The sequence below is a fragment of the Stegodyphus dumicola genome, chromosome 1, assembly GCF_044657685.1.
Source record: "Stegodyphus dumicola isolate Sdum_Otavi_A_Nest chromosome 1, ASM4465768v1".
Classification (NCBI taxonomy): Eukaryota; Metazoa; Arthropoda; class Arachnida; order Araneae; family Eresidae; genus Stegodyphus; species Stegodyphus dumicola.
This window is the reverse complement of record NC_140768.1, coordinates 56,369,165-56,386,632: the sequence shown is the minus strand read 5'-3', so window position 1 is coordinate 56,386,632 and position 17,468 is coordinate 56,369,165. Positions and strand designations below refer to the sequence as shown.

The following is a 17,468-nucleotide window of genomic DNA, read 5'->3' as shown; positions in this document are numbered from 1 at the left end:
GTAGCTCTTTGTAGAAATGGAGTGCAGTAGCTTGGCCTGGTCTTGGCCCACTTGTTAACACTGCACAGACAGATCAAAGACATTCAGTATCGTAGTAGATAATGTCCATTCTTTTGTCTACACTTTTTCCTGGAGAGTGGCTAGTTTTTCAAGATGACAACGCTCCTATCTGGAATGGCATGTTTAAACATGGTTCAAAGAGTATGATGATAAAATAGGACACAGAGCCTGGTCTCCTTACTTTTAGTATTTGGAATCAAACTTCATGCTTGAATTTCACTTTCAAATACATTTTTAGGATTAGAGACTGCGGTACAGGAGGAATAGCTTCATATTTCCTTAAATGTTATGCACTTAATATATTCTCCCACGTCATACAGAATGTCTACTTCAGCAAAAAAGTGGTCCAACCTCCTATTAATGAAGATTTTCCGTTATTTTATATGTATTTATAGTGTTTTCCATGGGTATATTTTTCATTTTAAGCTGTACATATTAAAAAAATATGGTTTCCTAAAGGGTATTTTAAGGAAGAAAATATTTCACAGAGTCAATATGGTAATACTTTTTTCCAATTAAAATTAATCCATTAAGTAAATGCAGAGTATGATTTCCTAAATGACAATTTGATGTTTATAAGCATGCATCATATGAAAGCAGAATAAAAAATTAATAGGATAGTCATAGAAGTAAATGTTAATAATAAAATTAACATTTACTTCTATGACACTACAGTGAAATTTTTATATAAATATTTTATGGTTAACAACATATGTAGTGCAAATGAAATACACAGATAAATACATACTTTCATCTAAAGAACTTAAAGATTGTGTGATTCCTATATTTGTGCTTGTGACTGCTGACTCTGGAGATTTTATACCTTCACTTCCAGATTTACAAATAGCAGAATCAACTTGAGTTGCTTGTTCAGGGGTTTGTGGAATGAGAAGAGCTAAAGGATGATCTGTAACTAGCTCTCCTTTTAACTGCTTTTCAATACGATTGCTCTTCTCAATGCCCTTTTGGTCCTTGTCAGGAATACTAACATTAGAATTCTAGAATAAAAATGCAAATTAAAAGAGTAAAACAAAACATCCTCATCACATAAGTAATAATCATATAAATAAATTTTTGCAAACAGATAATATATTGATTGTCACAACTCAATGTTTAATGAGCCTCTAATCCCCTAAAAAAACATGGAGAGAAGTAAATACAGGTGATGGTGAAAATATCTGATTTTAATAAAAGTTTCCCACAATATCGCCTGTGCAAACAGTTAGCATTAGCGTGTTTAATTATATTCTGTCAAACGATTTCTGGCATTTGAAAGAAAGAGACTTGCTTCAGAACACTGTTTCATGAAATTTGTAAAAAAAAAAAAAAAAAAAAAATATCGTTAAGTACAAGGTATCTGAAATGGAACTGTCACGCTACCAGATTAGAACCATCATTTACTTCTAGTTCTGTTGCAAAAACCAGCTACAGAATGTCACCAAATCATATGCACAACTTTAGGTACTAATGTTGTATCATATGAAACTGTCAAGATTTTGTACTGAAAGTTAAAAAATAAGGACTATGGCATTCAAGAAACAGAGTGCTCTGGCTGGCTAGCTGATGCTGATGAGGTCCGCCTGTGAGAACTTGTGAAAGAAGATCAGTATGCAACCACTTGAGAGCTTGCTAAGGTTTTAGACATTAGTGCCATGTCAATTAGTTGCGCTATGCATCACATACACTTGACGTACAAGTTCATGAGCAGACTCAAGCAGATAGAGACAGACATGTTCAGGCCTGCACTAATCTATTAAAATATCAATGCACAGACAAAATTCTGAACCAAATTGTCACTTGTGATGAAAAGTGGATTTCAACAACGCAGGGCAAAAAGGGGGTTGGTTTACACCTGGTGAGCCCATAAGCAGTGTCTCAAAATGCAATTTGACTGACAAAAAGATCATGTTTCGTATCTGGTAGGATTACCATGGTATTATCCAGAAAGAGTATCTGGAAAAAGGTGACAGGTGAGAGCAGGGTCCGGACACCCAGGAGGCTTTCACTAAATGCAAAACTCTTGACAGTAAGGTGTACAGCGAAATGCTAGTCGGTGTTGATGCTGATATAATGAAAACATGGCAAATTGAGTTCCGGCACAAAAGGTAATGTCCCATCAAGATAATGCAAGACCACATGTGTCTGCATTCAGTGGTTGGACTCTGTACAGACTCAAATGGGATCTTTTGCCACACCTACCATATAGCCCCAACATCGCTTCTTTTTTGTGATACCTAAAAAGTTGCTAAAAAATGCGATATAAGATGACTGAAAAGTACATTTTCCCTCTCAGTTAAACAATTTTTTTTTTTTTTTTTTTTTTTTAATTTCAGCACTTTCTGCCTAATTCCACCTACATTTTCCCCTCTTCTTTCTCATACATACATCTTGAATACAAATTTTTCATTCTGGGTTTTATTTGTCATATTCAGTACTTCTGGGAAAAATTTGTTCGATTTTATTCTTTGTGCTAACAGAAATTAAATCATGTAGCTGACACACCTGATACAGTTATCTCCAAACAAATTTCCTACTCGCATAATCACGATTTTTAGTTATTAACATTACATTTAAGAAATATACATTCTAAGCAATGCATAATTCCACTGTATGAAAATTAGCACATTCATAATTCTTCAATATGCCATTAAGAAATAAAAAGAAAGGCAATGACAGTCGTTAGAGTGATGAAATAAGCATACTTTTTGTTTCCCCAAATTACCTTACTAAAAGGATAGCTTTCGTTTCCCTGTTTCTCAAATCCCCAGATCTTTGACTAAATATGTGGGGAGAAGTGTGAGGAAGAAAGCTAAGAAACAAATCAATGGAGAACATGTGAAAACACACGAAAGAAGCAGCAGCTAAGAGACAAACGGTATGATTATACATGCAATATTACTACATAACCGCAGTAATATGACAGACATTTATAAACAACAGATAATATGACAGACATTTATAAGCAAACGAAAACCACTTATATCAGATAATATGACAGACATTTATGAGCAAATGAAAACCACTTATATCAGATAATATGTATGAACATTAACACCCAAATGTACAATATCTTTTTCAGGTACTAGTCCGTTTTGAGGATCGTAAAAAATCGCCACACTATTGTTGATGCCAGTGCTGCCAAAAATAATTACGGCAACCCTAAGGCAAGAAAGGAAGTATAATAGTAAATAACTATCTAAGATTATTGTTTTAATTTAGATGAAAGGTTAATTTCATATAATACTTTTTATTATTATAATTTATATAAAAAAGGCTAAACATAACTGAATGGAAGCATAAGAGTAAATAACTATTTCAGATCATTATTATAATTTATATAAAAAATTCTAAACATAATTGAATGGATTCCTGCATTGTTATTTCGCTACCGAGTTACTGCTAAAGAATAATTTCATCGTTCAAACATAATTTTATATAATGAATGATATCTTTTCTTTGAAAAAATTCTATTGCAGACTTTTCATCATAGGCAATTCCCAAATTGTTAAATCCATAGGATATCAAAAAAGGATTTAAATATTAAACTAGTATTTCAATGGCATCTTAAGAAATATAGAACTATCTAAATTTACGTAATTTGAAACGCTAGATTTGGTGCACTGTTGAATGGGCTTGTTTGCTAGATTTGGCACTTTTGAGCATACATTTTTGCTGCAATTTTTTTACGGTCCTCAAAACGGAATAGAACCCTTTTTCACATAGCCTATTATTGAAATCAAAACCTTAAACATTTAAATGCATTGGTAATACAGAATTTGCAATGCAGATAGATATATTATAAATTTAATGTACAAAATAGCATTGAGAATGACTAGTGAAGAAATTGGATATCTCTTCAAGATCATAAAAAGGGCATCTAATAAAGACGGCAATAAATGGTGTTACTGATGAAACATTACAGATATATATATATATTAAAAAATGATACATAAAAATGCAAAATGGTACTGTTTGATTATCTGCACTCCTAATTAAATATTGTCAATTCAGTGATATTGTAAATTGGCGGAAAATACTGGTTTGGTTAATTTTACGGTTCACAGATATTGCCCCATTCATAAAATAATAATAATAAATAGTATTTTAAAAGAAATAAGAAATTTTATAACAAAAAGAAATGTCTGCAAGGCTCATATTTACTTTCATATAACATGTGAATACTGCTTAGTGAAATGATATTTCTTAGAAAAATATTACTGTTATGAAAGAAGGAATTAATACCTTTGTTAATTACTTAATTAGCTGATGCCAACCCACATAAAAATTTCTGAACTTTGAATCTAGAATCTAAATCTGATGCCCGATCTTAGAAACTAATTTATTCCAAAAAAATTTTTAACTACACTAAAGTGTTCATGCTTTTCTAGTATCCTGGCATTATAATCAAAATATATTTTAAATAATAATTTATTTCTAGAATTCTCAAGTTTAAATTAAAGCTATCTTCTTAATTTGTTAATATGTCTACTTTGAAAATACACGATTTATATGAAAATATCTATACACATCATTTGCCAAATACTAAAGATAGCATATTTCTGCATAAATATTAAATCATATTCCTTGAAATACAAAACACAAATACCTTAACCCAGCAGACAAGAATTATTAACACATATACAACAATAATTTGTATTTCAAAACATGTCAGTTCATATTCCACAATTAAATCTGACATTCCCAAACTAATATGCTTACAGCCACATATAGATAGTTTGAAACTGGCTGATATTTAATATTTACCCAGGTTCTTTCATAAAGCCCACGGCTTCCCTAAGGATTATGGATGCTATAACATAGTAGACCACTAATAAAAACCAAAGTTTAACATTTAAACCACTAATAAAAATAAAAATTCAGCATTTAAACACATAGATTAATATAAAGTCTACAAGAAAGTTCTGTCTGATAATGTTATTTGAAGTTTTGACACATACGCAGGTGTTTGTATGGCTGTCTCTATCACTGCATTTATAAACATCTCTAAATTAACTGAAAGAACAGTGTCTCATGTCATTATTAAGTGAGTTGAAGCATGTAAACATGGCTATGGATTAGGTTCATTTATGACAATCTATTTTCTACTAGCCAGACTACCACACACAGGTAATTCTTTGATATTTAAGTCAGTCTAAATTCTTTTCACTATTTATGTCAAAAAAGGATTACAATCCTAAACATATATAAATTATCAAATTACTGTATGAAATTTCCCTTCCCTTAAAATATCACTTTACAAATTATTTTCAAAGCATTCCATTAGCTAGAATACATATTATAATTAATTATCAAATTACTATAAGACATTACAGTTACTGAATTCCCTTTTTATAAAATACTTGAATTCATTTGAGCATATACAAGTCTGATCACTTAGTTAACCATTAATTTCAATAGTTGGCTTAAAAATCTTTTTAGACATTAAATACATTTTCCATCAATATTTATACTTTTAACATTAAATTACAATTAAAATAAATTAATAATAAAATAGATGTGTAAACAACAATAAAAGAAACTCGTGATAGGAGTCCATGATTAATACAGGCTTAAATGTTCTTGGCCTGAAAGCATGCCTTAGGCCTGTCAGAAATCCCTGAATGTAAGAATGCAATTGCTCACTGCTATATTAAAATTTTGCACACAATATTAAATTCTTGTGCTAAATTTTTCCATCTCATACATAACTTTTGAAGAAAAGGCAATGTGGAGATACCAGAGTCAAAAGATGTGCCTAACAATTGAATCTTAAAGCATCGAGACCAGGTTGACTTATTTCTCTCTTTAGTGAGAGCCTTTCTCTTATTAACTACCCACTTAGCACTTTCCTTCCAAGCGACAAAGCAAACTGGGCTATTTTGAGTTTTTCTCCCAATTTAAGCTATGTTCCAATCACTTTCCACATTTTAAGCCATACCACCACAGCTTTTCTTAAAGCTTTTGGGTTGCAGAGAGCTTTCTCCATTTCTTATTTCAGAGCCAAAACCCAAAACAAATCTGATTCTTTCTGTCCTTGCAACTCTTGAAGAAAACTGTAACTTCACCTCTTATTAATAATTGGTTTCTTTTACAAAACTAAAATTCTCCCTTAAACAATAACATAGTTTTAACCAACCAAAGCAAGCAATAAAGGTACTTATCCTGGTCAACCGTAAAAGTTTGCTACTATTGAGTCATGAAAGTTAGCAGAGCTTCCATCACAGTTATGCTAATCATTCCTGTGCACTGAGCCATACATTTTTAATTTATTAATAAAACATTTGTCAGTCTCTCTGCACAATCCCCAAAATGGCCCACTGCTGTAGTAATGTTCAACCAGATTTGTTTTTCACTCTGCAAATAAGTTTTTCTGATTTCTACTAAATAAGGTTTTCTGATTTCTACCATTTTGTTAGGCTCTCTGACTTTACAGGAAGCTAAGAACACTAAGAGTAAAAATTTCTTGAAGGTGATTGTTTCAATCTATCACTGTTTTGCCAACCATATCCAGCTATTTTCCACCTTGAATGGAAGTTAATTCTCTCAAACAACTGTAAATAAACTGCACCATTCAGAAGCAAGAAGTCACAAATGTGATTCTACAAGCCTCGAAGTCATTTTTTTCAAACCGCAAGGGAAAAACACTCAGATAATAGCTAATTCATATCTGTGTCTTTAAAAACAAAAGGCAGCTTACTGAGAATCTATTGAAGCTACATCAAAGGAGAGTGCAGACATTATGAGTGTGCTGTGACATCACATTTATCCACATCTGGCACAAAATCGTGCTGCTTGGGGACAGTTTCACAGTCGATGGGATAATACCTTAAGCAGCACAATAAATTACCTGATATTCACATACAGTGGGAATCTAATTCTATGGAAAGTTTAAAACATCTTGTTAGCATAAAAAACTAAGAACTTTTATCAAAAGCCACTAGCTGGTACTTAATTGATGGAAAAATTCTTTTCTCACAGCTATAGTTAAGAAATGCATCACATTGAAACTTTCGTTCTGACCAGTTCAAATACCTACAGAAGCCTAAACCTTAACTCCCTAATTTAATTGCTCATCAAGGTGGAAAAATTGTTTTCTCAAACAGTTAAAACTACGACTGTCTTTTGCTTAAAGACACTGGCCAAAGAAAATGTATCACATTTCATTTCCCCAAACCAGTTATTTGTTTAGATGCTTTTCCTTGCCTTTTCTTTAACCTTCAAGTTAAATTCTTGAGCTTTAAGAGCATTACCATCAGGATTAAACAATTAAAGATTATTAGAAGTCTACATTTTAAAATTCTTAAATATCAGCGATATTAAAATTACAGTCATTAACATAACACTGATGGTTAATATACAACATGCAGTTTCACAGGTATTCAAACACATAGCATGCTAGTGTCATGAGTATACAAAAAGCAAATAAAAAACATGGGAATTCCATTGCATGTTGAAACAGAGAGTATGTATAATCAGTGAGTAACTGTCAAAAAATTCATTTGTCACTTAAAAAGCTGAGAGAATCCGCTTAAAAACAAATTGAAATTTAGAAAAAAAAAAAGAAAAAGAAAAAGAAAAAAAAAAAGAGAGAATTTTTAAACTAACTAAATGAATTCTTATAAAATATCTGTATACTACATACACATATGTACTTTTTTAAATCATATTTACAACCTATAAACACTATTTGGTACTGACGTAGTATGTGGTTTATCATTTTTGCGATCCTGCTGACAGCAATAATACTCAAATATCCAAATCGTGTGAGCAGATTTTGAAACTTAAGATTCTACATAACATGCAGAATATCACATCATAAATGCTTCCATGTTATCTCGCAGAAGCATGGTGGAGATGTATTAATGAAAGTGGTGACTATTTTTTGATAAAGCTGCATGATAAAGCTGCATTTGTAGTGTATATGTCTAAAAGACTCATAAAAACAGCCATTTTAAGAACACCTGGGTTTGTTTTGCAACAATGCAAGGAAGTTAAATTTAATGGAATTAAAAATTTAACAAGTTATTAAATTAATCATTTCCATTTAAGTATCCTTAATTTATTTTCATATTTAAAACAGCATTTTAATAATCCTCGAATAACTAACCAACTTAAACAAGTAGATCATATACTACACTAAGAATTACTATTTCATATGCATTTTTAGATTAACCAGCCTTTCATTTATCCAACTTGAGAAGCAATCCTATAAAGACTAATTAATCATCAAACTCAAAATTTGCCAATGCACTATGTACTAAAATCATAAACATTCCAATTTTTATTTATTTATTTTTTTCAGAGGGTGGAAGCAGAAATAGTTTGATGCTTCAGAAGAGACATGAAGAGTGAAAAGGACTGCTCTTTAACATATTTATCATGCATAATTTTTATACATTGAAAAAAGAATAATTCAGAGTTCATACTGAAGTCTTACCTAATTACAAAATTTTCAGCTTATTTACACAATATAATAATTAAATTCAATTACCAATACAGATGGCATAATATTAGAACTTTTAGTAGGCATTTCAAGCACTTTTCGGTTTTTCTCATCTACTTTTGTATTCCCAGTTTCTGAACCACATACTATTTCAAACTCTTCACTGGTAGACAAGGATTCTGAACTCTGCTCTGCATCATCAGCCATGACAACTATTTAATAATAATAATCAGCAGTTTAAAAGTATAATATTAAAAAGTAAAAAACAAAAAATTAAGATAATTTTCTAAAATATTTTTAATCACATGTACATAATATATATATATAAGAAAAACTTTTTCCAATTAAAAAAAATGAGCTTGTTCCTAAAATTCTTTAAATACAAAAGTGTAGGAAAAAACAATTCACTTTTAAATATAATTAAAACATTAATTACATATTAAATGTATATATAGCATCTGCGAAGTAAAATAAGCCTTCAGCACCATTTTTGTTCAAACCTGTTAGAAATATGAAAAATACTTACAACAGATACTTTGAACTCTGAGTGTAAAAGTGTACAAATACTTACACAAGCTCATTCTCAGAACATATTTTGAACAAACTATTTTTTTATACCAAACCTGTTTCAAATGACATGTTTAAAAACAAGCAAGTTTTAGAAAGATGGTCAATAATATGTCACAAAAAAACCAATTCATTTTACTAATATTTATTAAATAATATCTGCAAGTAAAACTGAAAAAAAAAAGTGTCCAAAAACAAATATGACCCACTACATACACAGTTTTTCATAATCAAAATGCTAAACACCCACAGGGTTAAAGCAGTAAATATACAGCAAAATCAAATCTTACTGATATGAAAGCAATGTTATTATTTATATTAAAAACATATTCAAGAGCCTAATATTTTTTGTTATATTTTATATGGATTATTACAAATGTTATATATGAAACTTCCAAATAAATATTGTTAGTTACAAATTCACAAATTTATTGCAAGATGAAAATAAAATTCCCACATACTAAAACATTATGAAATATATATTAAATAATTTTAACAGTGAAAAATGTATTTTTCATATATATACATAAAAGTTTATTACACATATGTAAAAATAATACAACAACAATCCATTGAAATTACCTTACTCCCATTTATTTTGCAATAACATTAAGCAACTTTTTTACAGTCGGTGAAAATTTTATAAAACTAACTGCATGACACACTAGTTAAAATTAAATAAAACATTTAGCTTGTAAATGATGAATTATTTTTCACAGTTGATGGAAATTTTATACATTTGACAACACACATTAAAAAAAAAAAAAAAGAAGAGAGAGAGCTTATAAAATGATTTTTTTAAATACATTTATTGAGCACAAATTTTTTTTTAAAATTAAAACTGCATCCATGAAGATATGTGATTTAAGCAGCATGTAATTAGAGAATATTTCAGACAGTAGTATAGTAAATTTTTACTGTTACTTAAAGACTTGAACTGAATTGCAGTATGTCTGCTCCGAGATGCCCTATTATTAAATATGTTGATACAGCACTCATTTATGTCAAATGTGTTCGATTTTCAAAATACATCACAAAAATGATTAAATGTTACATTATTAAAGAATATAGAATGATTATAAATAAAAATATAAAATGATTAAATATTAACAAGTAGCTAGATGTCTATCTAAGCACTCGTTAAATAGTAGTGTAACTGTGAAGTTTTTATTTTACAAATGGCAAACATTAGCACATAAGGCATTAGTTCACGAGCTCTACTCTACTTTTTAACAATGTCCTAATACTGAGAAAGTGCAATACAACTACTTAAATGTTCAAAAATCATAGGCCGATTGGAGGCACACAAAATACTGTGAAGTAATTATGCTAAGAATCTAAGTGCTAAAAAGCAACAACAGAGTAAAAGCAAAAAATGTGTCGTCAGAAATATACATTTTCCAGTGCAAAATGATATAAAATACAACTGCACTTACAGATTACAAATGTTATGTAGTTGTCAAATACAAAGATTACAATTGATATGTAATTGTAATTACAATTACATAACAATTTTCAAATTAAAATCAGGAAACAAATTAGAAATATGCTTGAAAAGAGCACACATAAACAAGAAAACAGAGCTAAAAAACTTGATGCTTTGGCATGTTATGTTATTATCTCACAGTCTGATAGTCCATAAATGTTTGATTACCTATTTATTACTCTGTCAATTACTTAATTTATTTTTTGCTAAAATGAAGAAAAAACATAATATAGTAATTTCATTTAAAAGTGTCTATTAATGCCAATAACTGCTGAGAGCTAAAAAAAAAAAAAAAAAAAAAAAAAAAAAAAAAAAAAAAACCTGAAGAGATAATCTAAGAAAGTATAATTTAAAAAAAATCAGAACTTTTCCAATACACAAAAAATCCAGAGAAATCCAGTACATGTTACAAGGCAGTAAAATAACAGCAAAAGCATACTGTCTCAATTGTCATACTCGTGATTAAAAACAACATAAGAAAATTTTTGATAAAAGTGCCACATCACTGCACATGAGTATTTCAAATAATGAAGAACAGTATTATCTAAAGCAGTACTACTCAATCTGTAGTTCTTGAAGTCTGCCCTTATAATCATCCTAGATTTCAAAGCAGAAAAAAGTAAAATCCAAAGTGACTGTGTATTATAGAACATTATAGCTGAAAATCTCAAGATCTTGGAAATTACACATGGCAATCACCTAGCACTTTTTCCATAATACCCACATCTTATGAAATTTAATACTAGTTATCCTACTTAACACACTTCTTACCTTAGTTTTAGCAACAAAAAAGAGATTTAAACTACTAATCACCAGCATACTTCCCAATACAGATCAGCTATGCAAGAATCAACAGGCTCATCCATCTCATTAATTGTGAGTACCAACATTTATTTTATTTTTAGTTAATAAGGTTAAGATTATCAAAACTCTAAGAGCCTCGAGTTATTAAAAAAAATGCAAATTTTCTTCTACTGACTTAATCACCTAATAGTGATATAAAGTAAAAGAGTTTTAATCGTAATTTTAAAATGTAAATCGTGGTAGAAACATGCTAAATCGAATGAGACAAGAATAATGTTGTGCACAGAATATTGGAATTTTTTACGTGGGACTGTTAAGACATCTTGTTGTGTCCTTATTTCATGGCAATCAGCAACACCAAAATTATGTGAGTATGTGTCAGTACAGTGGAATCTCAAGTGTTTAATTTATTCCAGCATTGAGCTCGTATAGCAAATTTCTTGTATCTAGAAACAAAGTTCTCCATTGGAAATAATGGAAATCCAGTTAATCCATTCCGCACATTCCATAATTCCCTAAAAATATCAACATAAAAATAATTGGAACTACTCTTATATGCGCCCTCAGGTCGCTACAGAATCGCAGGTCCCCCGAGAGAAATTTGTCGCTACAGGTCGCTAAATGTAGCGACAAATTTCTCGCCAATCACACCGCCATATTACTACTTAAATTTGTTGTCTCATTTCGAACTTTTAGCCCAAAATACCTGCAAAAACCACGTTTTGAACACACAATTTAAGCTAAAAATCAAAAGAAAAAAAAAAAAGTTGATCGCAAAAACGTTCAGTTTCTAACCAAAAATATTCCACAAGAATCCATGTACGCAGTGATATGTTTTAACTTGAAGAAACTGCGTAATCTATGCAGCGAAAGAATCTTACGAACTACGCACACCTAGCTTAAAAAAAATTAACAACAATAAATTTCAAAGAATACCATGTACACAGCTTTCTGTTTAAACTTCACATCTATGAATTGCACAATCTAGACAACGAAGGAATCTACAAACTATGCACACCTTGCTTTAATAAATTAACATTACAACAATAAATTTCAAGAATACCCTGTACATAGCATTCTGTTTAAACTTTAAAAAACATCTACGAATTGCACAATCTAGGTATTTCGCACTAATCAACAAAATAAACTAAAATAAATTTCAAACAATTAAAAAAATAACAATAACGAGAGAAATTCATACTAAAAAAACAATGAAAATAACATTCTACTAAATAAGAACAAGAATAAAACAAGATGCACTTACCATAAATAAATGCTTCTTCGAACAGCAGAAATACCAATTTCAAACATCACCAAAACAATTTCACCACAAATTTGTTAAAAGCATCTTCTTCCGTTTCAGAACAATGATGAAAAAATATATAAACCACCAAATAAAACTCTAAATCGCATTTCCGATTATAAGTCGGCAACATCGCTTTAACACGCCGCCACGTAATCTCTATTGTATTTATATGACAGCCAGACTCACTATCCACAAAATTGATACTATGTTTCACAAATAAATGTTCAAAACCTTCTTCTCCTAAATACTTGTATAATTTCCAACCACCCGAAAAAATAGTTGTACCAAGCACGAGACTAAAATTTTGCCAACACGTCATAAATCACTTAATTACCATACGAACCAATTAGCAAATTCAAGTTTCCACGTAAAAAGGGTTACACAAAAAACAACATCACCCCCAAAACCATTGCAGAACAGAACACGCAACTGCGCCAAAAACCAGTGCACAACACATATCGTTGCATTTGGCAACCTTAGGGCACATATACGAGTAGAGCCAAATAATTTCTTCTAATAAATAACACTGGTAAATAATATAACTGCAGTTTACCTTTATGACAGCTTCTGACACCGAATCGCCTTTTAACTGCTTCTCGTTAATCCACAGCAACAACACCTTCTCAACATGTTCTAAGAGTTTTGGACAGTACTTGGAAGTAACAGTAACTCGTTTGGTCACATCAAGTTTCTTAATTTCTTCCTCTTTCTTCAGAATAGTGCAGATCGTTGATGTTAAACATAAGTCTTTGCCAATTCCGTCACTCTTACACCACACACAACTATTTATCCATGATTTATTTTTTAATTTCCACGGCCATGGCTTTCTTCCTTTTATTTGCAGCACTATCTGAGGCAAAAATCCTCTTGGGAGGCTCCAAAATAATTATTTTCACATTAAATGTAAAAATGTTCTCCCCGAGTTGAGCCACATCAGGATATAGCACCATACATACCAACAGCCTGCCTCACTGCTTATTACTCGAGTCAATGCTCGTATTTAGAGATGAATTTTTCGCTCAGACTTTTCTTGTATCTCAAATTTCTTGTATATAGAGGTGCTCGTATCTCGAGGTTCCACTGTATATATATATGTAAGATATAACAAAATATGATAGCTGCTTTAAGAAATAATTAGCGACCTCAAAATTCACTATTCTAAATTTTATGTTCTCCGTCCTAAATTCATCTGTTCTCCCAAATATGAGATCTTTCTATGTTACATAGCCCTGCTTGAAAAAGGTAACTAAAACTAAAATTAACCAATCACAGCATAGAGTACTTTCTGCATATACTCTGCACAAATATTGCTAGCAAGTAACTACGTCATCTTCTTTTCCTAGCTTTTGCCACTGCCGAAAATCTCCCTGCTGCTCTATTTGATGTCACCCCATTTTACATGTGTATATGAGAATTTATCGCAATTGTTTATGATCAAAAAGTATATTGTCTATGAAGAATGATTCTAATGTGCCTAACAATAAAGATGGTAATTAGCTGAACTTGAATTGTGTCAACATCTTCTTCCTGCCTTTCCACTCGACAATCAGAAGCTGCTAAAGTATCAGATTCCTCCTACGCACCAAAAACACTACATACACACATACATTTGCAATTTTTATGTCATTTGCGACTTGTCTTCAGGGATCTGGTAATAAAGTTAGAGTAACAAGTTTAAATGAAATGCAACAAAAAATGTATATAATTTAATAGGCTATACAAGGAAGTCATGTGGTGTTCATATCAGATTTTTTTACAACTTTTTAAATTACTTTAATTTTTACCATTAATACTGCATTCATTTAAAAATGATATCTGTAACAGTTCTACTTTATTTAAATACTGTCACATAGTTACTTCTATAGCATGTAACGATTAAATATGATTTATGAACTATTCAGGCAATTTTCTTTTAAAGCATCAATTTTTCTAATCCATTTATTTTAAGTACAAATACAGTTTTGTCTCCAATTATTTCAACTAGAAACAAAAGCATCTACTAATATTTGAATTACACTATTTCCCTAAGCAAAATTTATAACATACAAGTTAAAAAAAAGATCAGCATTTTAGTCAATTTTAGAGATAAAAAAAACTAGCATATTTTCCTTCACACTAAGTAAGTCAAAGCGACATTTTTGTCTCAATTATTAATATATATTTCAAAACAAAGAAATTCTTTCTAAACTAAATTTGAATAAACAATGTAACTTTGCCATCATGGCCGAAATCATGCTTGAAGATTCATAAAAAAAAACCTCGGGATAAGTCATACAGAGGTTATTTAAGAATGCAAACTAAACGAAATATGATGAAAGTTAAAATATTTCTAGAATGATGAAGTTGATATTTGTGAAATGCAAACAATAACGCTGTGAGAAAAATACTTCACTGATTATATAGCAGTAAGAATTTTAGTATTAACACAATTACAATTAAATGAGCAACACAAAATCACCAATTAAAGAAAAAGCAAACATTACTTTTTCCTATTCTTTGAAGAAATACTGGTAAGATCAAAACATTAGAAGTTCTTCAATGAATAACACTATAAAACTTCAATTCGAAACAAAACGGACTATAGCGGAGTAGTTCTGATCTTAAATTATCAGGAATTCTTGTTCGCTGAAGTTGAAAACCTGATGTAGAAATTTCATAACTTCTTAAGCAAAACGAAACTACAAAGTTAAAGTACTATAAAAAGCCATAAAAGTAGTGAGATTTCGATTAGCATCAGAAAAAAACTTATTGAAAGATATCTCACTTAATATTTTTAAATAGTGCAATCCTTTATAACTGTATTATTTAACGCTAATATACCGTCAAGATACATTTTTCGAACACAATCACAACTGAACGAGACTTAGCGAAAACATAACAATCCAAGACTGTTGCCAACAACTCTAGCATAACGGCCGCTGTATTTCTCCGGTCGACACACTACTAGAGTCAATACTACATTAAGGCTCCTATATACCTTACCCCCGATCATTGTATTAGACTTATTGCTTACTATCTCCAAGACAGAATCTTTGCAGTGAAAATTGGCACCCTTATCATGGGAAGAAGCACGGACTAAGTCTGTATTTAACGTCGCGTGGCACAGATGACTTGAAGCCGTTCACGGACCGAAAGTGGAATCCCGGGAAAGAAAGTTCAGGAACGTAAAGGAACTCAATGAATACGATGTAATTTAATATGTTTATTATAATGTAGATTATTGTAGAAACAGTTTTGTTTTTGTTCCGTAATATACTTTGTCTTGATGTAACGTACTGGGTGGATATGTGTAAATGCTAAATAAAATCATCGTTGTTAATTAAAAGGTTTCTATTCGTTCTCTACTATTGAAACAAACTAAGAATCTAAGCGAATTTTCAAATAACTGTCGTTCATGACAAGACTGAACGGCTGTTTGAAGAAAATGAAACAAGGCCGCCCAGTCGGATGGTGGTCAGAGAAGCTGACTGCGATGCCGAAGGGCCTGGGTTCGAATCCCGGAGAAAACATGGTTGTAACTGTCCATCCCTTTTACAGGAAAGGCGATGGTGGCCCACCTATTAGGTGCCTCCATAACAAAGAGACCACCTCATCCAGCCTTGTATAGACTAATGGACTGGGTTACATTTGTAATTGTTCACAATCTGCCATTGGGAAAAAAGAAAAGAAAATGAAACAACGATTTGAAACCGAAACGTCAATTTCATATTGAAATTTATCAAGTAAACTTTATAATTTATTTTATCCTTGAACATATTTATTTTGAAGTGATGGAAGTTTTATTAAGGAAGCGTTAGTCTTTTAGACTGTCTATCATGTAACCATAACAACACACATCGGATATTTATAACTTTATGAGTAAAATTTGAAAGTTTTCTACTTGATTTAACACAGTATTAATTAACTTCATTTAAAAAATTATTTGCACTACTTTTTAAAATCTCATGAATCATTTAGAATAATAAATCTCAATACTGTAAAAATGAATACATAAAAGGTTAGAGTAGAGAGAAGGGTACCCTTTTTATTATCGCGAAGTTGCTGGATCCCCAGCGAGAGAAACCATAGTTATCCATATTCAGGTGCGCAATATAAAGAAGCTATCAAACAGCTAAAATACAGATCTGCATTCGACGATTTACTGGTAGAAATCTATGTTCGCATTGGCTCAAGCTGGCAAAGAACGAATTATGACTCTTAGACAGAGTTAACTTATCACATAAGTTAGACAAAGTACGTATATGATAAGTTAGAGACACAGAGCTTCGATGACGTTGGGAGTAAAAAGTGAGATTTATGCATCTAATGCTATATCCCCTTGTACAATCTTGATTGCCGAAAGAATTCCTGAGGGCATGGGAAAGATTCCTTGCCGGCTAAGGAGCATCATCTGAGCTTTAAACGTCATGCCCCTAATTTAACTCACCAATTCGAAAAGGCCAAAATATCACTGACATCTGATGCCTCCGACACTGCCATTGCAGCTGCTTTATATCAGATTGTGAACAATGAGAAACAACATTTTTTCTTTTCTCAAACTTTGATACCAACACAACGAAAATGAAATATAGCACCTATGACAGAGAACTATTAGCCATGTAGACAGAAGTGATACATTTCAAATAATAGGGGGACCGGAAAGTAATGTCATTTCTGTGCATGTCGACAACAACATGCTCAGGGCAGAAGTGGAAGCAAATCCACGTTAAGCACTCTTAACCAACTTTGGTCGACCATCCAAGAACATTTAAAGCAGAATGGAAAAATAAGCAAAGCAGGTGTTTGAGTCCCCCATAATCTGT

The 17,468-nt window shown here is 31.2% G+C and overlaps 1 protein-coding gene across 6 annotated transcripts in view; it reads right to left on the bottom strand.

Moving 5' to 3' along the window:
• Positions 1 to 15,605, bottom strand: part of LOC118188921 (rab GTPase-activating protein 1-like) — a 113,422-nt gene extending 97,817 nt beyond the window's left edge. Inside the window, exons 1-3 of one of the 6 annotated variants that reach the window (XM_085814930.1) lie at positions 15,150 to 15,605; positions 8,552 to 8,715; positions 809 to 1,058 (exon numbers count right to left, since the gene is read on the bottom strand). In XM_085814930.1, coding sequence (XP_085671056.1) covers positions 809 to 1,058; positions 8,552 to 8,710 — 409 coding nt within the window. In that variant the 5' untranslated portion in view covers positions 8,711 to 8,715; positions 15,150 to 15,605. Of the gene's footprint in view, positions 1 to 808; positions 1,059 to 8,551; positions 8,716 to 12,624; positions 15,066 to 15,149 lie in introns of those variants that run through there. The other 5 variants (XM_085814934.1, XM_085814923.1, XM_085814909.1 and 2 more) reach the window with 5 other exon arrangements.
• Between the last annotated feature and the right edge of the window lie 1,863 nt (positions 15,606 to 17,468).